Source organism: Bolinopsis microptera, chromosome 5, assembly GCF_026151205.1.
Source record: "Bolinopsis microptera isolate Bmic1 chromosome 5, MBARI_Bmic_1.0, whole genome shotgun sequence".
Lineage (NCBI taxonomy): Eukaryota > Metazoa > Ctenophora > Tentaculata > Lobata > Bolinopsidae > Bolinopsis > Bolinopsis microptera.
The window spans coordinates 18174102-18201239 of NC_087076.1; the positions used below are offsets into that span (position 1 = coordinate 18174102).

General features: G+C 41.7%; 4 protein-coding genes across 4 annotated transcripts; 3 read left to right on the forward strand and 1 right to left on the reverse strand.

Annotated features, from left to right (window-relative positions):
• The first annotated feature begins 626 nt into the window (after positions 1-626).
• LOC134815509 (uncharacterized) lies at positions 627-3161 on the forward strand. The gene has a single exon (XM_063824049.1). The coding sequence runs from the start codon at positions 627-629 to the stop codon at positions 3159-3161; it is 2535 nt and encodes an 844-aa protein (XP_063680119.1).
• Positions 3162-10605: 7444 nt separating this feature from the next.
• On the forward strand, positions 10606-11985 carry LOC134815510 (splicing factor U2AF 50 kDa subunit-like). Its single transcript, XM_063824050.1, has one exon. It carries the CDS (start codon positions 10606-10608, stop codon positions 11983-11985), a length of 1380 nt encoding a protein of 459 aa, XP_063680120.1.
• Positions 11986-12382: 397 nt separating this feature from the next.
• On the forward strand, positions 12383-14088 carry LOC134815511 (protein CDV3 homolog). The gene is made up of 6 exons (XM_063824051.1): positions 12383-12562; positions 12814-12896; positions 13061-13212; positions 13351-13478; positions 13806-13849; positions 13974-14088. Exons 1-6 carry the CDS (start codon positions 12383-12385, stop codon positions 14086-14088), a joined length of 702 nt encoding a protein of 233 aa, XP_063680121.1.
• A 513-nt stretch (positions 14089-14601) lies between these two features.
• On the reverse strand, positions 14602-26466 carry LOC134814973 (uncharacterized). Its single transcript, XM_063823364.1, has 17 exons — positions 26288-26466; positions 25989-26167; positions 22609-22705; positions 22336-22442; positions 22046-22190; positions 21351-21497; positions 20805-21073; positions 20555-20689; positions 20195-20401; positions 19962-20082; positions 19666-19852; positions 19396-19531; positions 19171-19272; positions 17770-17984; positions 17558-17667; positions 15057-15162; positions 14602-14878 (listed from the first exon to the last, which is right to left on the reverse strand). The coding sequence occupies exons 1-17, from the start codon at positions 26446-26448 to the stop codon at positions 14705-14707; spliced, it is 2598 nt and encodes an 865-aa protein (XP_063679434.1). The 5' UTR covers positions 26449-26466; the 3' UTR covers positions 14602-14704.
• Positions 26467-27138: the final 672 nt, after the last annotated feature.

Sequence of the window (27138 nt, forward strand, 5' to 3'; positions counted from 1 at the left end):
TTGGTTGTCGAATATGTCATTGACAGAGAGGTAGTAGTCCCGAAAATATTGACCTCTTATTTGGGCAATAGCCGGGCACTGTCCGAGAAAGTGTGAGACAGTCTCCTCTTCGTCGCCGCATTTAGGACAAGCACTTGTGTCTGATTTGCGAATGGTGTGTAGGTGTTTGTTGAGGCCACAATGTCCCGTGATGAGGTGCACTGCAGTTCTATAATTTTGTCTGTTGTTACTGAGTGTAGTGTTGAGATTTTTGATGATGTTGGTGTTTTTATGTCCAAGTGTCAGTTTAGTGTGTCTGGGACCATCAGTAATCCATGATTCTTGATTAAGTTTTGTGACTTTGTCGTTGATCAGGCGTTTGATGTAAGATTGTGGAATTGGGCAATTCAAAGTGGATTCACTGGTTGTACCATTTTTGGCCAGCTCGTCTGCTTTTTCATTACCCCACAATCCAATGTGTGCAGCTATCCATCTGATCTCTAAGGTGTTAGTGGATCCGAGTGTATTGAGGGTGTCGTAACAGTCTCTAGTAGTCCTACTCCTCGTTGAAGGTGAAGGTGAAGTTTGATGAGTGTGTGGTAGAGAAGTTTGCAGTGGTTCTCAAGCGGAAACCATTTCAAGAGAAGATGGTGAGTCATTGTGATGTAGTGTACGACGAGGGTGCCAAGTTGTTTGGTATTGTTGAAGTAGGTGCTGGTAGTGGAAAGAAGTCCATGAGCTTTAAGAACAGGCGAAAGGAGGAGATTGACAGCCTGATTGAAAAGAGGAAGCAGTTGAGGAGGAAGAAAAGGAAGGCAAGGAGTGAGATAGAGAAGGATGGTTATGAGGCATTATTGAGAGTGTTGGCTGGTCGTTTGATGAAGTTGAGGAGGGCTGAGAAAAGGAGACAGAAGCAGAGAGAGATAAGGAGAGTTAGAGGGGATTTTGGACGCAACCCTTTCAAGACAGTCAAGGAAGTGCTAAATCCAAGTCCAGTGGGGGAGCTTAAGTGTTCAAAGGAGGAGCTAGATGATCACTTGGCCAGAACGTATGGAGATCCAGCCCGGCAGCAGTCCCTTGGTATACTTGAGGGTCTGCCTGAGTGTGCTCCTGAACCCTCTGTTGCCTTTGACCTCACAACGGTATCCAAGAAGGAGTTTGAGGAGGTTGTAAAGAAGGCAAGGAGCAAGAGTGCCCCGGGTAACAACGGGATCCCGTACACAGTGTACAAGAGATGTCCTGGTATTGCCAAGAATCTCTGGGACCTGTTAAGAACTGGATATAAGTTAGAAGAATATCCTGACAATTGTAGGTATTTCGAGGGTGTCTACATCCCAAAGGCGGATGGCGACTTTTCACCAAGTTCAGGACGGCCTATTTCCCTGGGTAACATTCAAGGGAAGATCTATTTGGCGATCCTGGCGAAGAGGTTGACCAGCTTTGTTGTCTCGAATGGATATGTAGACCTCTCTATACAGAAGGGTGGTGTGCCAGGCGTCCGTGGGTGCACGGAGCATTTTGGTGCCATGTGGGAGGTACTGAAGGAGGCAAAGGTCAAGAAGAAGGATCTGAGTGTAGTATGGCTTGACCTGGCTAACGCTTACGGAGCGGTACCCCATGTTCTGATTGCCAGGGCCCTCCGTTTCTACAATGTCCCTGAGAAGGTTATCAACATTATCCTACGGTACTTCTCCGGGGTATTCGGAAGGTTCTCCTCAAGAACGGTGACATCAGACTGGCAGCAGTTTGAGATAGGAATCTTCATGGGGTGTGTGATATCAGTCATCTTGTTTGTCTTGTGCATGAACCTTGGGCATGAACACCTAAAGTCTAAGGTTCCGAGAAGCATTGAGTACATCAAGGATGACACACCAATACCAACTCTGAAGCTGTTTATGGACGATAGCTGTCTGACCACCGCACGTGCAGAAGATATGCAAACGTTACTCAATGTGTTTCAGAAGTACGTGGACTGGTCCAGATTTAAGTTAAAGTCCTCCAAGTCCAGAGCACTGGTGTTGAAGAAGGGAGTGGCTGTGAGGTGGGTTGAGGAGGTAGTGGTAGGAGAGGAGGAGGTGGAGAGAGAAGAGGTGTGTTTGCAGTTGGGTGGTGAGGTGATTCCGAATGTGTCAGAGAAGCCGATAAAATTCCTTGGGAGATGGATAAGAGTGGAAGGAAATGACAAATCAGTCATCGACTCAACCAAGGTCGACCTTAACACTTTTCTTCGGAGACTCGATGAAAGTTCCCTTACTGGACTCCAGAAGTGCTGGGGATATCAGTACATGGTCCTTCCAAAACTGAAGTGGCCTCTTGCCATCTATGATATTCCGATCACAACAGTTACCAGATGGGAACAGAATACCAATAGTTTCCTCAGAAAGTGGTTAGGGGTGGGACACACTCTGAGTGGTCTTTGTCTGTTCAGTCAATCATCCAGTGTGGCCTTACCGGTGAGCAGCCTGACAGATACATGGAAGATAGAGAAGTGTCGACTGTTGCAATCTTATCAGACATCTAAGGATGACCTGATTAAAGCAGTCCAGCCCCAAGTTCGTTCTGGTAGAGTTTGGAGGCCTGAGACAGAACTGGAAGAGGCCAGAAGAGATTTGGTCTGTGAATCGGTGCGAGGGATGGTGCAACCTCAAAAAAGAGTTGGCATCGGTTTTGGTGACTGGAAAAAACCTTGGGAGAGGATGGATGAGCGGGAAAGAGAGAGGGAGGTTATGCTGAGAGTGAAGGAGAACATTGAAAGAGAGAGGGAGGTGCAAGTAGGTTCTCTGGAGATGCAGAGCAGGTGGGGTGAGTGGAGAGAGATCGTAATGAAGACGGATTTGAGCTGGCATACACTTTTTAAGTATGGTGACTCACTTATTAGGTTCATGCTAAGTGCTGTGTACGGCACCCTCTTAACCCCCTCTATGGTTTCCAAGTGGAGTGAAGATGAGGATGGGAAGTGCAAGTTATGTGAGGAGAGGATGGGCACCATTCAGCACATTTTGGCTGGGTGTAAGGTGGCCCTTAGTCAAGGAAGGTATAGATGGCGGCACGACAAGGTTCTGAAGCAGATATCTGAACAGGTTGTCTTCCATTGTGATCGCCGAGTGAACACATATAAGAACAAGGCCGGCGATCCCCCTTTTGTTCTGGTCCAGAGCATTAGCCAGGCAGCTTCCCGGTAATTCGAGCGGCTGGGTGGGTCCTGGGCGGGATTGGTGTGGGTTCGTCCTCCTCGTGGTATGGTCTGAGATCTGGGGGTTGGCACGGGGGTGCGGCGGGGATGGGTGAGTGGTGCTGGCTGGAGGGACGGTTACTATTCATACCGACCAGCTTAAGCAAGTAAAGTTGTTTGCAGTCGGGACGGATGGGAACTTTGAATCGACAGTTAGCATTGCGATCCTGGCTCTTGTCAAACTCTCGGGCCTTGGACCCGTTTCTCGGGGCTGGCACAGGGGGTTTGGGCTCCCGCCTCTCGTCTGGGGCCTCCTGGACGCTTTAGAATTGCTGGGATTATAAGTACGGCGGCGGAGTCAGTCCTGAGCACCAGAGCATTCGTGAAGACTCCGCCCACTTACTCTGATTTATCTGACTGTAATTCCTTTCAACCCAATTCTTGTTCGTGTCTTTCATTCTTGGATTGATTGGAACAGCAGCCTGGATTCGGTTAAGTGACCTTGACGTGGTAAGGGGGCTTACTCGGCTTCACTCGACCTGCCGAAACTAAGCCGTACTGTCCAGCTGGGCATCACTGGACATAAGTCGCACGTGCACTTCTTTTGGCTATTTAACTCACCTGATCCTTCCTCCCTGAGCACTCACAGCTTTCATTCACATTGAGCTATAGGGTTTTTGAAGTTTAGGGTGTGCGCTTCAGGTCGGGCCCTTAATTCCGATCATTAGCACCCATTTTCCCTGTTTTATTGGGCGGCATTTCAACACTGTCGTCGTAGTATTTCTCAGCATCTTTCTACGATTCGCAGAAAGTGTTAAAACTCACGATACACCCTCACTGATCAACCATTTGCTTTATAGATCGTGGATAGAGTGTGCTTCGGCAAACACAAATGTATGTGCACGGACTCTTGGGTCTGACTCATGCACTTTGTGCACCGTCCACGAACCCTATAAAATAATATACTGTAACAACACCAAAAACCAACCTTTACTGCCAACAGTGGTGCCAACTGGAGGGACGGTCACTATCCATAACGACCAGCTTAAGCAAGTAAAGTTGTTTGCAGTCGGGCCGGATGGGGACTTTGAATCGACAGTTGGCATTGCGATCAGACCAACAACCTACTTTCAACCGACCACTTTTGACTCTCGGCAAGTCTCAATGGTCCAACCGACATACGACATTATTGTGTTAAAAGCTAAAAAAATCATATCTTCGCGCGGGTGCGCGCACCCACGTGAGAACATATGGTCACAAACAAAAGATAACAACAAACACAATTTCACACACAAACGTCTATTGAGCGGACTGTGGGAGCCATGTTCAGGGAAGGTCTGGCGGGGGCTGTTTGTCTGGAAGGGACCATGCGTACCTTCTGGGGGGCCAGCTGCTGCTACCCGACCCTGTCCAACTCCTCAGCGCCCCACCGGCAATGATAGGTCATAATACCTGTCTAGGGGGAGGGACGGCTTCCACTCCGCTCAATGACGCTCAAACTAGCACAAAAAAGAAGAGACGCCAAAAAAAGTTAAAGACTACTGTTGCAGCACGCAACAAGCAGTCTGAAACTTACTCTGTCACCCAAATTAATCTCAAACGCAAGTTCAATGCATGGAAAACCCTCCTTATCAACACTCACGGCCGGAGAAATCCAATCATTCTTGCAACAGAACCGTACTCTAATAACAAAAACCTAATACCACCCATCAATAAGGATCTCACCCAATATTATTACAAGGTCGGGGATAAAAGACCCCGTGCCGCTATTGTACTGCACAAAAACCTGACAGTAAAATGTTGGGAACTTACACAATTCACAACACCCGATCAAGTGGCCATTTAAATCCAACTCAGCTCGACAGAACTCATTCTGGCAGCTTCGTACATGGATATAAATGGGCCGGTACCGCCACAAGAAACATCACCTCTAGCAAAATACGCAAATGATAACAACATCCCGCTCATTATAGGGTCGGACACCAATTCCCACCACACCCTTTGGGGGAACAAGGCATGCAATAAAAGGGGAGAGGAGCTTCTTGACTTTCTCTCCTCCCTAGGGCTGTCATGTGCCAACAAAGGATCATCCCCAACCTTCCTCAACTCTCGAGGCCACAACTCAATTATCGATCTCACAATAACAAACCAGTTGGGAGGAGATCTCATTAGTAACTGGCATGTTAGTGACCTTTACTCCAACTCTGACCATCGCTATATTATGTTCGATATAACTACAGGGCCAAAGAAGGAACCCAAACAGATCCGACTAGTCAAAAACACTGACTGGGACAGATTTGATGAGATCCTATCGAATAACCCCAACCTTAACAACACACAAATCAACACTACGACTGAAATTGATCACAAAATAGACATAATCAATACTGCACTAAAGGAAGCCTTCGAGGAGGCATGCCCCATTACTTACATCTCAAGTTCCGTCCGCAAACCCCCCTGGCTAACTCGAGAAGTAGAGGAAGCACAGAGGGGAATAAGACAAAAACTGATTACTGCCCGCAAAAAGAAGACTGATGCCCTGTGGCTCGCTCTTAGAGAGAGCAACAAACAATACAACCGACTTATAACCAACTCCCAGCGTAATGCTTGGAGAACTTTTTGTCAGGAAACAGAGTCTGTTAAGGAATCCGGAAGGATGAATAAGATTCTGAAATCCTGTAACGACAACAAACATACACTAGAAGCCGTTTACAAACCAAACGGAGACCTCACCAAAAATGCAGAGGAGACATTGGAAGTCATGACACGAACCCACTTCAAGGATAGTGTCACTGATCCGCCAGTGCCTCCACCTGGTCCTCTACCAATCACCACCACCTTACTCAATACCATCTACAGCCCAGACAGAATCGAGGAGGCTCTTAAATCCTTCGATCCGTTGAAAGCTGCTGGACCCGACACCCTCAAACCTATCATCATACAGAAAGCTTGGACACACATCAAAGACATCACCAGAACCATTATGACAAAAAATCATGAAACCCAACACATTCCAACTTTGTGGAAAGAATCCCTTGGAATCTTTCTCCCAAAGCCTGGAAAAACTGACTACAACCAACCAAAGTCATTTCGCACTATCACCCTTTCTCCAGTGATGTTAAAACTACAGGAGAAGGTGATACTGTGGCATATGCAACACGACCTTAATATCGCTAAAGACATCAACAAACGACAATTTGGCTTTAAGAAAGGATGTTCAACCGAAGCAGCCCTTCATAAAGTTACTCACACCATCGAGCGCAGGATAGCTAAGAAGGGATATGTCCTAGGCGTCTTTCTAGATATAGAGGGAGCTTTTGATAATGTCTCTTTCAAGGCTATTTCTGACGCTATCAAGACCACGAAAGTGGATCTGGCCACAGCACAATGGATTATCAACATGGTAACTAACAGATTCATCACATTAAATCATAAGGATAAGTCGACAAGGGTTCGGATCCGGAGAGGGTGCCCTCAAGGTGGCATCCTTTCCCCTTTCCTCTGGAACCTGGTAGTCGATGATCTCCTGGCCTACACCGCAAGAGACATACCAGGTTATCTGCAAGCTTTTGCAGACGATCTGCTCTCTCTAGCGGAGGGGAATGATTTAGATATCATCTGGAACAGAACACGCAAAACCATCAACACAATAGAAAAATGGTGCCAAACCAAAGATCTATCCATAAGCGCACTCAAAACTCAAATAGTCATGTTTACCTGGAATAAGAAATGGACACTAAGACCTGTGGTGGTGGGTAACACCACTATAGGTCTTTCCAAATCTGCCAAATTCCTAGGAGTGACCCTCGACAGCAAGCTCAATTTCAATGAACATATCACCAATACCACCAAAAAAGCTACGGCATCCCTTATGCAATGTAGAAGAGCTGTCGGCCCCACTTGGGGTATGAGCCCTAAAACATGCAAATGGATGTACACCGCTGTCATCAGACCTATTCTATCATACTGCTGTAGTATATGGATTAGAGCAACTCAAACAGACACCAACGCGAGGAAGTTCAAACGAGTTCAGGCATTGGCATTGAGAATGATGTCTGGTGCCATGCCTAGTACTCCCTTCATCGCACTGAACCACCTCACTAACACTCCAGATATCATACTTTTCCTGAGAGGTGAAGCAGCAAAGGGCACAGCCAGGCTTCAAGCCTATGGAAGCCTAACCCTCGAAACTATCGCCCCCAGAAAAGGTACCATCACAACTCACACCACTATCAACAAACAATTCATGGTAGATCTCAACATACCACTCAAAACAGAGAGAGACCTATCTATACCAACCATGATGCTTGAACGACGCTTCACGGTCACCACTCCTGGAGCTGACAACATTGGATATAGAGGCTCACTCCAAAACACCATCGACAACATCCCCAGTGAAACCATCACCTGCTACACAGACGGGTCACGCACAGACTCAGGTAGCGGGGCTGGTTATATTATCACCACAGACAACAACAACACTACACTAGATGAAAGATCATTCAAGCTTCCCGATTATTGCACCGTATATCAAACAGAACTCACTGCCATCATCGAAGCTTGTAAATATCTATCAACTTACACAAACACACATATCATCATATGGTCAGACAGTCTCTCTTCTATTCAAGCCATATCCTCACCTTCAACGAGGAGTAGGACTACTAGAGACTGTTACGACACCCTCAATACACTCGGATCCACTAACACCTTAGAGATCAGATGGATAGCTGCACACATTGGATTGTGGGGTAATGAAAAAGCAGACGAGCTGGCCAAAAATGGTACAACCAGTGAATCCACTTTGAATTGCCCAATTCCACAATCCTACATCAAACGCCTGATCAACGACAAAGTCACAAAACTTAATCAAGAATCATGGATTACTGATGGTCCCAGACACACTAAACTGACACTTGGACATAAAAACATCAACATCATCAAAAATCTCAACACTACACTCAGTAACAACAGACAAAATTATAGAACTGCAGTGCACCTCATCACGGGACATTGTGGCCTCAACAAACACCTACACACCATTCGCAAATCAGACACAAGTGCTTGTCCTAAATGCGGCGACGAAGAGGAGACTGTCTCACACTTTCTCGGACAGTGCCCGGCTATTGCCCAAATAAGAGGTCAATATTTCCGGGACTACTACCTCTCTGTCAATGACATATTCGACAACCAACACATCTCCACCATTGTCAACTTTACAAACCACACTAAACGCTTAGTGGTGCCAGAGGAGTTGGACCAGACAGGTGTAACATAGCGACTATTTTAACGCCGTCTTATTTCGCCTCTCTCTTCCACACTCAACCACCACTTAAGCGTTTATCCATGACACACCCCACAACACTTACCATCATCCTTGATTACACATCTTGATTCCACTGGCATCCTCCCACAGGACTGCCATACCCCAGAGGTAGGCAAAGCATTCATATGCTATCCTCTCGTGGGCCAACCAGGCCCAGCCTCTCTAAAAAAAAAAAAAAAAAAAAAGGCCGGCGATGGAAGACAGTTCATTGATTTTGTTCCTGCTGGGAGGAGAAAAGCAGGTAAAGACGACCGGAAGGAGAGTCGTGGTTTCGGGATCCTGAGTGGGTATCGGGATTGGATAGTGCTGTCAGACCTTGAGGAGCAGCTTAAGTTTCCCAGTGAGATTGTGGAAACACGGCTGAGGCCGGACCTTGTGATATTCTCAAGGTCAGCAAAGACAGTTATTTGGTGGGAGCTAACAGTACCATCTGAAGAGCGGATCGCTGAATCGCACGAGTACAAACTCGACCGATACAGTGGTCTGCAGGCTGAGATTCAGGCGAAAGGTTGGTGCTGTTATAATGCCGCAGTCGAAGTTGGAGCTAGGGGAGTGGTTGCGCAGAGTTTGGAGAGAGCTGCGAGGAGGATTGGTTTTAGGGGAAGAGAGCTGAAGAAGCTGGTACGGGACAGTGGGAAAGAGGCAGCCATAAACGTTATCTCGTCGCCAATTGCAAGCTCTAACGGGTCTCCTCAAGTGACTCTCGGATCAGATGGTGGTTCAAGGGTGGACTGCTGGGGCGCCTGACAGGAAACCGTATTGCGATTAAAGCCCCGAAACGGTGTCAGGTTGGTAACTGATGATTCTGATCCATGCTCCTGTGAGTTTGCTGTTGTATCTCAACTCGCTAAACTGAGGCATCTCCGCATCTTGGGTGAATATGCGTACATCTTCATACTAAACCCAGGTGTGGCATGTGTCAGTGAATACGGGCGAGCGGATGCAATAGCGAAGGTGGTGTGGCAAGGCCTAAAAGACACAGTCAGATAGTTGTCAGCTCGCTGACTGTAAGGGAGAAGGTATATCCGTATTTCGCTGCTACTGATGCAGTCCTTGATCTGGCAATCAAGGCTTCTCTGTTTTTCGTCTAACTATGTACCGTTGGGCTTGTGGAACCCGTAAGGGGGACATACATAGGTTAGAATGGTTTTGTGCACCAAGAGGAGTGAGGGAATGTGGGTTGAAGAGAGAGAGCTTGAGAGTTGTTAGGGTGGTTAGGATCAGTAGGTGGAGTGTTTGGTTGGAGCCTTCTGTTTTTGCTGTATAGCATTTTAGTCACTCCGCAGTTTATTAACTGTGTCTCAACTCTGTCGTTCTTAAGCTAACTAGAAGTAAACTTGAGGAAATATTCTTTGGTGATTGTATATAGTTATTTAATAAACTTTTATTTGGTTGTTAGTATTTTCAGATCTCAAGGCAACTGTTGTAAACTTCAGTGTTCTTTAGTGAATTTTCCACTTCCGCTGTATTAGGATGTAATCAATCTGACCATCAGATAAATAGGTTCATTTGTTGACCATTCCAATTGGGTTATGAATGGTGAACTGTTTCCTTTCAGGATCAGTTTGCTTGTATGAATCCAATTGTGCAATTAAAAAACACTACCACACTGGGCCGCGCCATGCAGTCAAACCTTCACTGAAATTGGGCAATTTTATTTATAAAATTATTTCTTTGAACTGGTGATATAAATATTCAAACTTATTGTGTAGTGGTTGTGGGTACAAAATAAAATATTTGTTTTACTAAATTCTGTTTACTGTAGACATAATGTAAAGGTAAAATCAGCATGCAAAGGTTTTGGCTTATTGCTAATCACTTAGAACCATTAATCATAGCGGAATTCCAGCTGTTCTAACAGAATTTTAAGATAGGCCTTTAAAAGTTTTTTATTCGATTTTGAAAATCTTGGACCAGGAAAAATCATCAAAAAACAAGGTCCAAGATCATCAAAATCTTAACTGGCTGTTTGCACATAGCTGTTCTAACACCAATACCAGCTCAGGATGTTGATATTTAAGAATTCTAAAATTAATCCCATAATCAGATTTGATTACCTAATTGACTGAGAAATTCGAGTTAATTTCTATGTGTATCATTGCATTGTACTAATCTAAATCTTAACAGGATGTCATCCCCATTCCATCCAGACGATGAAAATGGTGTAGGAAATGTTGCTGAAGAGCGCAGCCCTCGGAGGGAGAAGAAAGAAAAGAAGAAAAAGAAGCACCGATCTCGATCTCGATCCAGAAGTCGCCGGCACAGATCCAGATCAAGAAGCAGAGAGAGACGGAGGTCTAGAAGTAGGTCAGCAGACCGGAAATCTAAGAAATCTCGCAGGAAGAAGCCTTCACAGTTCTGGGATGTTCCTCCACCAGGTTTTGAGCACATAACTCCCCTACAGTACAAAGCCCTCCAAGCTACTGGTCAGCTCCCAGTGGCAGGTGCAGCGCTGCCTCCGTCCATCCTGCAAATGGGTGAAAATGCCACAGCTTCTGTGTCAGCTGCAATAGCAGCAGCTCCAATGGCTCAATCCCACATAACACGTCAGGCTAGGCGTCTTTACCTTGGTAACATTCCATTTGGTACTACAGAGGATGCGATGACAGAATTCTTCAACAAGCAGATGAGAGATTGCGGCTTAGCATGTGCTGCTGGTGCTCCTGTAATTGCTACACAGATAAATTTTGAAAGAAATTTTGCCTTCTTAGAGCTCCGATCAGTGGAGGAAACAACCAATTGTTTAGCCTTTGATGGTATCAACTTTATGGGACAAACTCTCAAAATACGGAGGCCTAATGATTACAAGCCTTTGCCAACTGGTACAACAACAGGCGTCAATCTTACCCACATTCCTGGTATTGTCAGTACTTTTGTTGAGGAAACGCCCAACAAATTATTCATTGGCAGTTTACCTAACCATCTTAACGATGATCAGGTGAAAGAGTTGCTCACTAGTTTTGGACAACTCAAATCATTCACTTTGGTAAAGGATAGCGGTACAGGAGAATCTAAAGGGTATGCTTTTTGTGAATATATTGATCCTAAAAACACTGAACAGGCTATTGAAGGCCTCAATGGTATGTCACTTGGTGAGAAAAAGCTTATTGTCAATCGGGCAGGTTCAGGAAACAAAAATTCAGCTGCGGCTGGTCTGCCTCTACCAATTACAGGTATGGACATTGTCTCGTCTCTCAATGAAGCAACTGAAGTTTTGTGTCTGATGAACATGATCTCTTTGGATGACTTACTCGATGATGATGAGTATGCCGATATTATTGAAGATGTCAGAGAGGAGTGCGGAAAGTATGGGCGTGTAAGAAATGTGGTAATTCCTCGTCCAATTGAAGGTCAGGCTGTCCCTGGACAGGGAAAAATTTACTGCGAGTTTGCCGGACCAGACGATTGTAAGAAGGCAGCCGGTGCTTTGGCTGGAAGAAAGTTCGCTAATCGGGTTGTCGTTACGTCCTACTACAATCTAGACAAATTTCGAAAGAGAGACTTCTGATTCAGAAAATTTTTGTCCAACTCGACAAAACGAGCTAAATTTATTTTTATCCCACTTTTATTACTTATTTTTATCCTCAGCTAGCCCTGAAGTATGCTGATGCAGTATTTATTTGATCGATACTCAAAAAATTCAGTAATGTGTGCTCTCCCGTTAGTTGACTGCTTATTAATTGCTTATTAGAACAATTTATGTCTTTATGATCATAATCTTTTAGTGTTCATTGTGTTATGGAAATTTCGCATGTCTGAAAACTCAATCAAACTATTTAGCCTTATCAAATACAAACTTCCTACTTTATTAAGTAGCCATATTATAATAAAAAGTTTTACCTGTAACAATTTAATATTATCGAACACATACCATCTCTAGCTAAGGGCCCATAGTTTGAAGTAGAATGGCTGAAAACGACCTCGGCGACTTTTTTGCCAAGAAAGACAAGAGGAAGAAGAAGAAGAAGCAGCAAGGAACTAAAGTGACCAGTGCGACTTTGATAGAACAATTGATATCCGACACTGGCAAAACTGAGGAACAACCTCAACAACAGTTCACTGAGAAAGCTCACATAGCTAGACCAGTAAGTAAACATATTATATCTCATTGACCACATATTAAACGTTTTCTCTTGGCAAGTTACAACGAATAATCCAAGTTTCCAAAAGCAGCCAATCAAATGTCTCGAATCAATGTCACGTGACAATTATTGGGCACCTCTCCAGTCCCCAACAGTATGTAAATCTATGAACCATGTAACCTGTTAATAATTTTGTTCATTTAAATCTCAAACCTGTTACCAGATGTACAGATACTTGTACTCGCTATTTACAGGATGATAACGAATGGGTGGAAATAAATGACGACCATTTAGCTGAGGGGCTCTCAGACCTGAAAATAAAATCTCTTGATGCCAAGTAAGTGACGTAAATATAATAATAGTACAAGAAATATTACGAGCTGACTAATGACTTGAAATAACTATTGCTGTAATATCCAGAGTTATTGTAATCTGATACCACCAATTTGCCCATTTACTAGTGACTAAACGTGTGCAGTAAAAGGAACAACTTCTTTTCAGGGAAGAGGAAGAAGAAGCGATAAGACAAGAGCAAGAAGCTCAAGACTATGAATCTGAAGATGAGAATGGAGAGAAAGACAAGGGTCCTTGGGCCCCGTTGTCCTCATCGCCCCCTAAAACATTTTCTTCAATAAATAAGCCTAAAGCTAATGGTAACATTCCTTATTCTCATTACCTATTTTTTGCTCATTGTATTTTACTGATGTTGTTTTGTAGCTTTATATCGTGTTAGTACTGGACACCGGCAGACGGTTTGTTCTAGAAGGCATAAACTTATTTCTTTGTTTCAGTTCCCTCCATACCTTCTTCACTTGTGTCAGCGGGCGGGAAATACATTCCTCCCGGTCAGCGGGCTGGTGGACCGGCAGTATCGAATAGCAGATCGCGCGGAAGAGAGCAGATCAATGTTAATAGCGTGGTAAGTTCGTGATCAATAAACTGGTACAATGAACCACAATCCGTACGTTTCACGGGGCGGTCACAGCCATGTTGTTTAGTTTTTGGAAGGCGCGTCGACATTTGTTTGGTGCAATCATATTTCTTAGCCATTATACTTTTTCGCAATTTCGCGCGCGCGTCCGTGCGCGACTATTCTCCGTCATCGCTTGCCGAGACAGGAAGCTGTAGAAAAATTCCTCTCATTTCTCACCATTAGCATACCTTCTTATTTTCGGTTTGAAAGGGACTCGATGCTAATAGCTATCAATCATACCAGATCTGAAAGACTAACATTATGTTTTCGCAGGATCAGTTCCCGGGTCTTCATGCGCAGTCGAACAACCAACCCAAGTAAGAATCATGATTCATGGAGCCGTACTATCAATTTACTTTCAATGAAAAGTCAGTTCCTAATACTACTAAAATATGAATAAGCCTTTGAAACTGCGGTTTATCTAAAAATTCTTGTTTTCAGAGAAAAGCATGACCCAACATTTGACATGGCTAAGGGCGGCGGCAAAAGAATACAGAAACAGGCTAGACCGGAGCAAATGCAACTGAACAACAAGTTCCAAGTTTTAGAATCATAATCTGTTCCATTTTTATTATTTATTGCTTGGTATGTGTGGGTTCATTGGAACACTGATGGTAGCGTTGATTTTACATCGTTTATTCTTCCTTGAAGGGTGTACCTGTGTTTTTGGTAATCGAGCCATTTTGTACTACTAAAACTGAGATTATGTTTCAAACAAATCTTTACCAGGCATTGATAGAACTTTCTAGTATAGGAGGTGGTTCAGCTAAATTTGATTTACGAACGAATTTGACTGAACCCCTTCCACTTTATAGCCAATGGTGGCTGATCCTTAGAAAGTGTATGCATCTAAAGATTTGGTATTTGTACACGGAAGATTTTATTTTTCGTGTATTTAATTAGTTGTTGGAGTGTAGTTCATCGTTCAGGATCAGTTGACTGAGCAAATTTCTAAATTGCATCCTATTTTACTGAACAATGAAATCCGACAATTCAATCTTTTTGTGTGAATTTGTTCGGCATCTTGACCACAAAATAAATATTGTCTAATAAAAACAGTATACAAATTGGGTTAATTTTTCCAAAGTCAATTTAACTGTAAAATGATTAAAATATGGGTTTAGATTAAGAATCGGTTCACTCTGAACAATAATGTGAACCAAAAAGTGTTGTCATTTTTTGATGTTCTCCAGAATTTCGATGAGATTGTTGTTTTTATTGTCTTTCGCCACATCGAAACAGTTTCTATTATCGTAGTCTGTAAGTGTGAGGTTTATGTCGTTCTTGGCGAGCCTTGTGATCATATCGTAGTCTGAGTTGTAGGCGGACCAACACAGCAGCGACACCTGAAATAATGTCACAACTTTAAACAGCATTAAAATGTGAGATTGTCTGATTATATCTACAATACTATTCCATGGAGTAACAGATCTGCGAACATTATAATTTAAATCTGTATTATTCATAATCTGGGCTTTCTACACAACTTGAGATCACTATTTTCGATTCATTCGAATTCCCAACCTGGTCCTCGTGTGACATAGAAAGTTTAGCCCCGGAGGTTCGTAAGTGCTCGCTCACTGCATCGTGTCTGTTCTGGCATGCTTCAAGTAGTGGCGAGAATCCAAACCTGTGATCACCATGGTAACAATATGCTTCTTCATGAATTATGCTTCCGATCATCATGTTTCAATTCGGAACAATTAAAAAATGCCAATTTGTTTGCAAAAAAATTCAGGTGGCATGCACTACCGCTGATGGGTTACAGCAGGTCGCAGGCTGCAGGGATCTAGAGACAGAACCCTGGTAATTTACAAAAGCTAATTTTAGAGTGTGTTAGCATAAAGCATATAGGTCTTGTACTAAAGCATATAGATATAGTGAGGCCGAGCGCGAGTTTTTAAAATTGTAGTCTCGGTAGGGAGCATCACGGCTCTCGAGACAGACAAAGTGAAACAAGGCAAATGCCTGGTGATGGAATTACCAGACCATTGATTTGTATAGCGTCAGCATGATGCAGTGAGATCGTGTGTGAAATCCCATGATGCTTTTAGTTTTTGGCAAGCTTTATCTGCAATGGCTCTATGTGAGGGGACAAAGAGAGATCACTTGACACTAGGACGCCTAAATCCCTGAGCTGATGTATTGGCTCGAGTGTAGTGTCTTTGGAAACTGAGTATTGAGAATGTTCAACAACAAATGGAAGCTCAGATAGTACATATTGTTGGTTGAATTTGTGACACATGTACTCAAATTTGTCTTTGTGAAGGGCTATATTATTTCTTTCAGACCAATCAATGACATTTTGCATTGATCTCACTTAATCATTCGTTAATTATACGAACTAAAACGAGTAAGTAAGGTGGACCCCAACTTGGCTAAACATACACTCTAGCTTAAAATAATATGCTGCTCTAAAAATAATACATCCAAACACAAGTCACTTCACCAGACCGACTGTAACATATTATTTTAAACTGCCGTGTATGTTTAGCCAAGTTGGGGTCTACCTTACTTCCTTGTTTTAGTTCCTATGATTAATTGAGATCCTTGTACTTAATTGAGACCCTTCTAATTTATAATTAGTAATCTTAGTAAAAGGCCAATGAGTGCCGAAACGTCGATTATTTCAGTTATTTAGAATATATATTCGCATTTATCCACACTATATTTACATTACACGTACAACGTGATATCATTATCAGTGCAGTGTGTACAACACCAACTACACCGATCAATTGCCAAGCATGAAATTGTGCTGTATATGAGTGGTGATTTCGCTCTGAGAATCAGGGTCAGTAGCTCAATTGGTAGAGCAAGAGACGCGAAATCTCGAGGTTCTGGGATCATTCCCCAGTTGTCCCTAGTTTTTCAGAGTTAATCATCACATATAGACAGCATGAGAGTAGGCCTGGCCATCTCGAAGTGATAATAATAATTAAAAAGTCGATTATTTCATTTAGTTTTCACCAGTCATTTGCCTTTAGCACTTCGTCTGCCGAGAGCCATGATGCTCCCTACTGATCGCTAAAGCATAATATAAAGACCGCAAGAATTGGAGGATGGATACTGGTATCCCTGGAATTTACATCACTGGTATAATACTATCATCGATGGTAAATACGTCAAAAAATCGCCTGTAAATACGCCGTATTCAAAAATTCTAAGAAATACGTGAAATACGGCAAAATTTGGCGCTTAAATTCTTTGATGGTAAAATTTTTCAAAATACGCGCGTATCTCTATGGAAATACGTGATTACAGATTAGTGATATTTGCGCGTGCGTCGCTGGCTCAGTGGTATATAGCAATATAACTGACAGTCGTTTTGGAGACTTTACGGTGCTCGAATGAAAACGCTGCAGCGACTTTCTATTCTTATGCTGAACCAACCAATCAGTCAGTCTGCTGCAAAGCAGAGCTTCTAAGGGTATAAAGCAGTTATGCCTCCCTCGAGGAATAGACTTTCAACCGAGACCCAGTTCCAGTGCATTTTTATCTATTACAATATTCGCAGACTAAGATCACAAGTCTCTCTTGCTTGAATTTTGAAACCGGTTACCGGATTAACACGGACTTCCCAGTGGCATAAATTTAAAAAGTGACTAGGAATCCAGCCTGGAAAGAAAAAACGGCTATAATAAATTTTTAAAACGGCTATAATAATTTTTTCGGCCGGAAGACGATTTCATTTCACCTTGCTAGTTATATTACAGAGGTATTTTTAGTTATTCATTAGTTATTCATAATTGCCAAAAGTATGGGAAAAAATGATCCTATCCAAGTCTCGAACTCTCTATCTGATGATATGGAGCTAGCGTATTAACCAATTAGGCCACGATTCCATATACTGTAATGTAATATTTATATATATATGTTCGCGCGTTACTGCAACTTAATTTGAAATACGTAATTTATCATCGGGAAATACGTATGCGTAGTATCTACGCGTAGTCTCCCCAAAACGCATTTACCATCCTTGAATACTATACAATCATAAAGTTATGGAACGTGTTATATTCTACCTGTCGATGGCGTTTACATCTGATTTGCTCCACACCAGAGTTTTCACCGTCTCCAGGTCTCCGAGAGCAGCAGCTATGTGTAGAGGTGTCCTGTTGTCATGGTCACCGATCTGGATTGAACTGGGTTATAATCGGATGCACTGATACTTAATAATAGTGATTCGATTAAATGAAATGTACATCTCATGCACGGTATAATGGACGACACTTACATTAAAGTCCACATTTTCCTTCAGTAGCTCGTACATCAGGCTGTGATTCTTACTGTACACCACTTCACAGAGCAGAGAGGGAAGGAGCGCCGCTCTGAGTTTCTCATCGTCCTGTCTCAGAATCTGTTTCACCACTGCCGCTATGATAGCTGAGTCTATTTGGAATGATGGCTTGCTCCCCTGGGACTGTTCCCTCGCATATTCTTCTGTTTTAACTGATAGTAATCGGTAGTTTCAAGAATAGATGGGGTGACCCTGGCTAATAGCAAGTCGGTGTTTTATTTTCACCTGTGGTATGGTCCTTTCCATATTATAGATGTTATCACAGCACAGTCGGATATAGAAAGTAACTTGCCGTTAACAGAAGTAGAGATATCGTAAGGAAGAGGTTTAGCGTTGTAACTTGCCGTTATTGTTAACAGAAGTAGATATATCGTAAGGAAGAGGTTTAGCGTTGTAACTTACCGTTAACAGAAGTAGATATATCGTAAGGAAGAGGTTTAGCGTTGTAACTTACCGTTAACAGAAGTAGAGATATCGTAAGGAAGAGGTTTAGCGTTGTAACTTACCGTTAACAGAAGTAGAGATATCGTAAGGAAGAGGTTTAGCGTTGTAACTTACCGTTAACAGAAGTAGAGATATCGTAAGGAAGAGGTTTAGCGTTGTAACTTACCGTTAACAGAAGTAGAGATATCGTAAGGAAGAGGTTTAGCGTTGTAACTTACCGTTAACAGAAGTAGAGATATCGTAAGGAAGAGGTTTAGCGTTGTAACTTACCGTTAACAGAAGTAGAGATATCGTAAGGAAGAGGTTTAACGTTGTAACTTACCGTTAACAGAAGTAGATATATCGTAAGGAAGAGGTTAAGCGTTGTAACTTACCGTTAACAGAAGTAGAGATATCGTAAGGAAGAGGTTTAGCGTTGTAACTTACCGTTAACAGAAGTAGAGATATCGTAAGGAAGAGGTTTAGCGTTGTAACTTACCGTTAACAGAAGTAGAGATATCGTATGGAAGAGGTTTAACGTTGTAACTTACCGTTAACAGAAGTAGAGATATCGTAAGGAAGAGGTTTAGCGTTGTAACTTACCGTTAACAGAAGTAGAGATATTGTAAGGAAGAGGTTTAACGTTGTAACTTACCGTTAACAGAAGTAGATATATCGTAAGGAAGAGGTTAAGCGTTGTAACTTACCGTTAACAGAAGTAGAGATATCGTAAGGAAGAGGTTTAGCGTTGTAACTTACCGTTAACAGAAGTAGAGATATCGTAAGGAAGAGGTTTAGCGTTGTAACTTACCGTTAACAGAAGTAGAGATATCGTAAGGAAGAGGTTAAGCGTTGTAACTTACCGTTAACAGAAGTAGAGATATCGTAAGGAAGAGGGTTAGCGTTGTAACTTACCGTTAACAGAAGTAGAGATATCGTAAGGAAGAGGTTTAGCGTTGTTCATGTTCGTTATTACTCCGACTCCTTCACACTCTGACGGTTTGTTTCCCCACTTATCTGCAGAAAACGGCAATAACAATGATTATAATAAGACAGTATTATATCATGATGTGTGAGCACATTTTATAATGTGAGAAGGGTTTCAAATGCTCAATCTGAATGATAAGTTCTACATGGAACCTATTTGGTTGTCCAAAGAATTGTACTCCTCCAAGAGGGCCACAATTTCAGTTCGGTTGTTAGCATATGCTATGTGAAGCGGTGTTCTCATGTCGTAATCCTTGCAGTTTGGGTCAACTCCACATTCCAGCCAAAACTGAGGATTGTGGGGTTTTTAAAAGAACAAATATAAGTTAAACTACTAACCTTGTCTACTATTACTATTAGATGGATTCGTTGAAATATCTTCATCTTGAACGCTAGCATGATCAATATCTATAAAAAGCAGACCTGAAGTTTTTGCAGCTCATTCCGTTTGACCATATAGCAGAGTATGCTGGCCAGTGTATTTTGTCCCAGCAACACTTTACCGCCATGTTTGTAAAGGTATTTAGCCAGTTCATAGTGCTCCCCTTTCAGAGCCTCGAACAGTGGAGTGTGGTGGTAGTTATCTGTCTCATTCACCTCGGCGTTGTGTCTGAACGATACTAGGTTTAACATACCTCGATTGGTTTAATACGTGAACTTCCGTGTACAGTTCTGCTTCATTTGTCAAGAATAAAAATAGTCGGCGATCTTAGGCTTACATGAAGAGGAGTTTTGCTATCTCTTTTCTGTTTTCACTAGCAGCAAGGTGAAGTGCACATCTTCCGTCGTAATCACTTAGATTTGGATCCGCTCCCAGGTCCAGCAGATCTCTTATCCGTCCTAAAATTGTATCCTTAGTATTCTTATTTCATTTCTTGAACGTTATCCTAGATTAGCGATATGTTGTGAAAAATAAATCATGTTCAACTATCATTTTCTAGTAATAACTCACGTGTATAGCCAAGTTTGGCATATGAGCACAGCAATATCGGCAGTAAAGAGCACTCAATATTCTTGAACTTGTTCGGGTCTAGATTCCGGTATTCCTTGGAGATCTTGAGGTCTCTGACTATCTGTCGAGATAATATGTATCTCCTGAGATGATCTTCTGGTACTGTCATGGATATCAGCTCCACTGGGATCAGCTTTTCAAACGTCCCTGCAAGGGTTATCAGGGCATGTCACAATGTAAGCGATTATAGCTGCGTTTACCATCATGTTTAACAATTTCACAATGTTAAATTCTATGTATAACTAGAAACTGCACAGTACATTATAGTGGGTGTAATTTGACATTACTTAGCTGACTTACCTGCTGTCATGTAAACAGCTATAGAGACAAAGTAACAGCTGATAGCTAGAGAGTGGTTTGCTACAATATCAAACAGCTCCGACAGACCCATAGCCATGAAACTTGTACAGAACACTGCTAACACGCCTACTACCACTGAAATATATAGTTCCATGGTGTCGATCAAACTTCATGACGTGAATTATGTTTCTGAAATTTCAGCCAGAATTTGAACAACAATTTAGTCTGTCCTATTTCAAGTCTCTGTTACCTGAGTAAAGGTTAAGTACGAAGAAGTTTCCCGTAACACTAGAAAGAGTAATGGCTCCCTGTAGAGCGTATATCTTCAAACTAACATCACTCCACACTGGAGACATGAAGATAGCAGAGACGACTCCCAACACAGAGCCCAGCCAGGTGGTTACCAGCATGATGGGGGAGGTAACGAGGAGCCCGATAGAGAGAGGTAACGCTGACCAGTAGGAGTAGGAGAACATTAAACTGGACATCCCGTACAGTATCTCGTAACCTACTATTGTCCTGGAGGGTAAATGTTTTGTTTGGGAATTGGGGAGGCGTATTATCGTAGCGAAGTACTGTACACTGTACAGGTACTGTGAATCATGAACGTACCATTAACACACCATGTTTGTATCGACTATGTGTACAAGCAGATATGTCCTGTAAGGTGGTACCGAGTTTGATTTGTGACGATAAAGGTGGCTTTCGTGATGAAGCTGTTTAAAGTAAATATAAAATGCATATTTGTCTGATGAAAGGTTTAGAATTGTGCAGCTAAACTTAATTGATTGTTTACCCGTTCTCCTTGAACCACTCCTGTTGAGGTCCTGGTACCTCTTGAAGGAAAGGAGGACCCAGGTAAAACCACGTACTCTTCTGTTTCATCCACACGTACAGATAACCCGTTATACAGGAGGATATCCCCATAGGAGTCACATTCAGTCTGAAGTAATTTACTCTTAAATAATTATGTTTCTTCCTTGTAGTGTTCAGTACTCAGTAGGGAGCATTACGGCTCAGAAAATAATTATCTCTAAACGCAATTTCTGTAGAAAACCCAGATTGTGAATTTATTATGCAGAATTTAATTATATTGTTCACAGTTCTGCTACTTCATGGAATGGTATTGTACATATAATCATTGTTGAATAGGGAGCATCACGGCTCTCGGCAGACAAAGTGAAACAATTATTAGGCAAATGACTAGTGAAAACTAAATGAAATAATCGACGTTTCGGCACTCATTGGCCTTTTACTAAGATTACTGATTATAAGTTACAAGGGTCTCACTTAAGTACAAGGATCTCACTTAATTATAGGAACTAAAACAAGTATTGTAAGGTAGACCCCAACTTGGCTAAACATACACTACAACTTGGCTAAACATACACGGTAGTATTTCTTCCCACAAGAGCTTACAGTGCAGTGGGAGAAACGGGCGTTAGATATTGATATGTAAACAGATATTTTGGCAATGTTTTGTTTACTTACGTTTTGACAAAGAAAGAGCAGAGAGCCTGGAATATAAGAAGGTTGAAGAACTGGAGAGGAATAAGTATTAGTATCTGCGAGAGCAAAACATCGTATTGTTCTTCCAGAGAGTTAGTCAGATACACCCATAGCCCCAGAAATATACCTGGCAGAACATAAGTTAACAACAGCTAAGATTAAAATAGCGATGGAACCGGAACATATCATGAGCTTGTTTTAAATGAGCACTGACCAGAATCCAACAGAGAGAAAGGTAGAAAAGTATTTGCAAGCTGAGCTGAGAGCCTAACCTTGAACTGGATAAAGTCCACTGTATATAAGCTCCTTGGGGACACCTAGAAACCAACTCCAGAACATCACTAATAGCACACTCCAGCTCATATACAACACATTATACCTGGATCGATATGCTAAATTATACATGTTATGTGCATCTTTGATCTTGAGTATAATAATGAAAATTATGATGAAAAACTCCGAAATTTGGGATTCCAACTTGAGTTAAATTTACTTTAAAGTTGAAATTTATTCACGAAAATGATGAATCATAAAGTGGACCCTACCAATTATCAAGAGCAGAAGCTATCATGACACATAGCCCTAGAAATGGGTTACTGATTCCCATCCACATACCCAACGACCTCCAAAATGACAAAACCACTGAAATAGATGTTCCATGCAGTCGAAAATGGTATGATCGATATTTTAATAATTTGATGAATTCAAAAAATGCTACATGAACATCATGATCAACAAAAGTAAAAGAAAAAAAGTGTTAATTGTTAATCCGGTATGATTTCTATTTTATTTCCATAGGTTGTCTACATTGTTTTGTATTACATACAGATGTTATCGTGGAGTAGTACTAGTTAATTTCCAGCACCTTTTGACAGTCGATGTGGTGAAAAACATGCAACCTGGAATACGAAGGTGATCGCAGTCCTTAAAGAAGACTTAAAGGTCTTCATTTTCCTATAATTTATTATACAGAACGATAAATTGTAAACCACAGAATTTTCCAGTATCGTTGTGAATTATTACACTTACTGATATGACCACTTCTGTACTTTATCACTGTATTTAGAAAATATGTAGTACGACCCCCAGTAGCAATCAATCTGTACTTCATCGCAATTTACAAGTAAAACAATTTTATACTTGAATAGAATCAAAAACATCAATAACAGTCGCGAAAATTATTTCTATTTTCTTGATCTACCCCTCGAACTTTTCTTTCCTTTCTTATCACAGTCAGGTTTGTCACCTTTTTTGCCCTTTTTACCTGGTCCATGATTTTTACTGTCTCTCATCCCTTCACCTTGGTATTCAATCTGGTAACCATCTTGGTATATTTGTCCACCTCTCATTTCTCTATCTTGATCCAGTTCGCCACTTCTATCATGATCCGGTTTGCCACCTTTTTTCCCTCTTTTGGCTGGTCCGTGATTTTTGCCATTTCTCATTCTTTCATCTTGGCCCCATTCGTGGCCGTGAATTTGGTCGGTGTTTCCAGGTTCTTTGTTTAGATCTTTTCCAGGACAGCATTCCGTTTTGCAATTTTTCTTTAGGAGTGTACTACACTCTAAGGTCCCACATTCTGCCGTTGCCATACAGGTCTTCATGCATTCTTTGTCCTTTTTTGATTCTTCAATCTGGTAACCATCTTGGTCCATTTGTCCACCTCTCATTTCTCTATCTTGGTTCAGTTCGCCACTTTTGTCATGGTCCAGTTTGCCACCCTTTTTCCCCCTTTTTCCTGGTCCGTGATTTTTGCCACCTTTCATCCCATCATCTCGGCCCCGTTTGCGGCTGCGAATCTGGTCCTTTTTTCCAGGTTTCTTGTTTAGATCTTTTCCAGGACAGCATTCCGTTTTGCAATTTTCTTCAGGAGTGTAGTACATTCTAATGTCTCACATTCTGCCGCTGCCATACAGGTCTTCATGCATTCTTTGTCCTTTTTTGATTCTCCAATCTGATCACCACCAAGTACTTCATCATCTTCTATTTCCATGGGGTGATCTTGAGGCGGAAGATGTACTGGGTTGATATTTTGAAATGCGCTGCTAGTGCCAAGATTGGCAAGGAAAAGTGCGAGAACTGCAACGAAAAGTACCATGCTTCGACACAAAGTAGACAATAAGTGTGCTAGCAAACTTTATGAATTCAAAACCAAAAATAATGAAAAGCTCATCTGCAAACTTGCTTTATAAAAGGTCCGATTAGAACTTATCAGTTATCATTATTTTCATCTTTGTTTGTAAATTTTTGGGGAGTGGCCTCCATTAGCCTAGTATTTCTAATGGTGATTCAAACCATTTTCGCCCCTATTAATATTTGGCTCCTTCAATCGTCACCAAAATGCATGAATTTATATTTGAATGCAAGATATCACATCTTCAATCTTGCAATAAAATGCTTTAATTGATGAATTGTTTACTTGCGAAACTCGTGACAGGCAAACCTTAAAGATGTTAAGGTGTTACTTAACAATCCTATACGTAATACGTTTGTTCAACGTATCATACATATTCATTTATTTAAAATGTTATTTTGATCATTGACGTTCGAACACCGTCACAAGGCCTACTTAATATCATAAGTGTGACGCCACATTGGGCGGACGCCACACCCAATCAACATCATAAGTGTGCGTTAAGTGAAAACACGTACCTCTCACGTACCTTACCACAGACCCCACCACAGACCTCACCACAGACCTCACCATAGACCTCACCACAGACCCCACCACAGTCCTCACCACCGACCCCACCACTGACCTCACCACAGACCCCACCACAGTCTTCACCACAGACCCCACCATAGATCTCACCACATACCTCACCACAGACCCCACCACAGACCTCACCACCAACCCCACCACCGACCCCACCACTGACCTCACCACAGACCCCACCACAAACCTCACCACATACCTCAGACCTCGACTATAGATCTACGAAGCGATTTTGGTAGTTCATGATCGATGAAACGTTAGTACACTAACGCACGTTGGTTCTGATAAAATAGCCACCATGGTTCATATTTGAAATTTGTAACTTTGCAGATGGCAAACTGTTAAACTACTCGAATTCGATCGAGGACCCTGTCGCCAAAATTGTACACACCCAATTTGCATTGAATTGCTTATACTCATGTTTGCGAATATTCTAGAAACTCCATTTTAACAAGTTATAATAGGTAAATGTGAAATATGATCTGAATAAATTACGCGAGACAGATTTGAAATGACGATCATGTTATCAGACAATTTGTTTTTCTCGTTAGCAAAATTTAAGGGATATTTACTAATCATGTCATATTATTCCACGTGATAAATAACCCTATCATGCTTGATATATTGGTCAACTGAGCTGAGTAACTAAAAGAACTCTCATTTTACAGGACAAGTATATTTTAGGAGAACAAACACAAAGCATTACAATTTGACTCAATCCAATCATTAAAATATCTTAAAAACGCGAAGATGAACTGAGTGGAGTTGGGTTAAAAACATATAAGAGATACGATGATTTAACTTGTAGAAGCTTTCAATAAACATGTGTTAATCGTCGTCAGCGAGACAGATTTGAAATGACGATCATGTTATCAGACAATTTGTTTTTCTCGTTAGCAAAATTTAAGGGATATTTACTAATCATGTCATATTATTCCACGTAATAAATAACCCTATCATGCTTGATATATTGGTCAACTGAGCTGAGTAACTAAAAGAACTCTCATTTTACAGGACAAGTATATTTTAGGAGAACAAACACAAAGCATTACAATTTGACTCGATCCAATCATTAAAATATCTTAAAAACGCGAAGATGAACGTTTTTTGAGAACTTCAATCTTCAGGATAATCTACTTTTTTATCTATTTTCAATTTTGAGGATTATCGTCGATTCTTCATGCCCACGCCCACAACATTTTTACATACCTAAAAGTGGGGTATAATTCTGGCACATTGAATGAAGATCTGGCATCGTGCCCATGAGATATCGCCAAGTTGGCTTTTTTATCTTCTTGAAGTCTTTAAACTCAAAGTGTGCATTCCATGGACTAATCTCAGTGTTATCCGTAAACAGTTCCCTTTCTTTCTTGTTCAAATTACCTGGCCTGAACAGGGTTGAACATTTAATACTATAGGAGGCGAATATGGTCCGAATAAAATAACAGAGTACGCGATCAATCTGTTTAAATTTAGAAAAACTCCGTTAACTAATAATAATAACTCACATAAGTTTAAAAGGTGCATCACGGAGAGCCTGTCCCAGATCGGCTACACTAAACCGCCTGTTAAGTTGTTTCCTGACCACTTCAGGCCTTTTTATCTCTCTGAGTGGTATGACAACGTCCGAGCTCTCAGGAAAAACTTCATCGCGGGGAGTAGGGCCCATGGGACAAAAATTGCGATCCCTACTTTTAGACAAGTGTTAGCAAATTAAATTCATTATTATTTTCTAATTGGAACCGTATCACTTTCATTCTAGCAAACGAGTGCTATGAAGTCAGATCAGAGGGCTTATGTCTGCAGGTGGTCCGCATACCACAGAATGAGAAAGAAATTACTGAAACTAAAATTAATTATCAACTATTAAATCTATTAAAAGACAAAGTTTTTATCGTTGGCCGTCAAACATCAAAGCAACAAAGTAAGCTTGGCAGAGCCAAAAGGTATCATTCAAGAAAACGGATTGTACGAAAACAAAATATTTGAGAATAGGAATAGGATGCTAATAGTATTACCAGGGAGCAATCCTTCTTGTAATTTTGAGAAGAATCGGAAGGAAGCAAACAAAACAAAATGTTCATCAAAGTGTGAAACCAAAGGAGGATATTCAAAACTGATATGAAGTAGGATTATAGGATGCTGATTTAGGTGGGAACTTTTTGTTTTACCATTGTCTGATTGTTTAATGTTCATCTTTCAGTCTAAAAAACACATCCCACATGCAGACTCAAGTATGAAGTAGTGATCAGCTCCCTCTTTGGCAAAATATTTAGGAACTAGGAAGTGTGCAGTGTGCACTGTGCACCCCACTGTAGGAAATTATGTAGGCCAGAAAAAGCCCCTTAATTTCGGTAGG

What these genes read in the sequence shown, in the direction of transcription:
- LOC134815509 (XM_063824049.1), top strand. Translation starts at nt 627, where the DNA reads ATGGTGAGTCATTGTGATGTAGTGTACGACGAGGGTGCCAAGTTGTTT.
- LOC134815510 (XM_063824050.1), top strand. Translation starts at nt 10,606, where the DNA reads ATGTCATCCCCATTCCATCCAGACGATGAAAATGGTGTAGGAAATGTT.
- LOC134815511 (XM_063824051.1), top strand. Translation starts at nt 12,383, where the DNA reads ATGGCTGAAAACGACCTCGGCGACTTTTTTGCCAAGAAAGACAAGAGG. An exon ending in AAATAAGCCTAAAGCTAATG is followed by an intron (nt 13,213 to 13,350) that starts GTAACATTCCTT and finishes TCTTTGTTTCAG; the next exon opens with TTCCCTCCATACCTTCTTCA. An exon ending in CAGTCGAACAACCAACCCAA is followed by an intron (nt 13,850 to 13,973) that starts GTAAGAATCATG and finishes TCTTGTTTTCAG; the next exon opens with AGAAAAGCATGACCCAACAT.
- LOC134814973 (XM_063823364.1), bottom strand. Translation starts at nt 26,448, where the DNA reads ATGGGCCCTACTCCCCGCGATGAAGTTTTTCCTGAGAGCTCGGACGTT. An exon ending in TTCTTTGGACAACCAAATAG is followed by an intron (nt 19,273 to 19,395) that starts GTTCCATGTAGA and finishes CGTTTTCTGCAG; the next exon opens with ATAAGTGGGGAAACAAACCG. An exon ending in GATGTAAACGCCATCGACAG is followed by an intron (nt 15,163 to 17,557) that starts GTAGAATATAAC and finishes TGGTGATCACAG; the next exon opens with GTTTGGATTCTCGCCACTAC.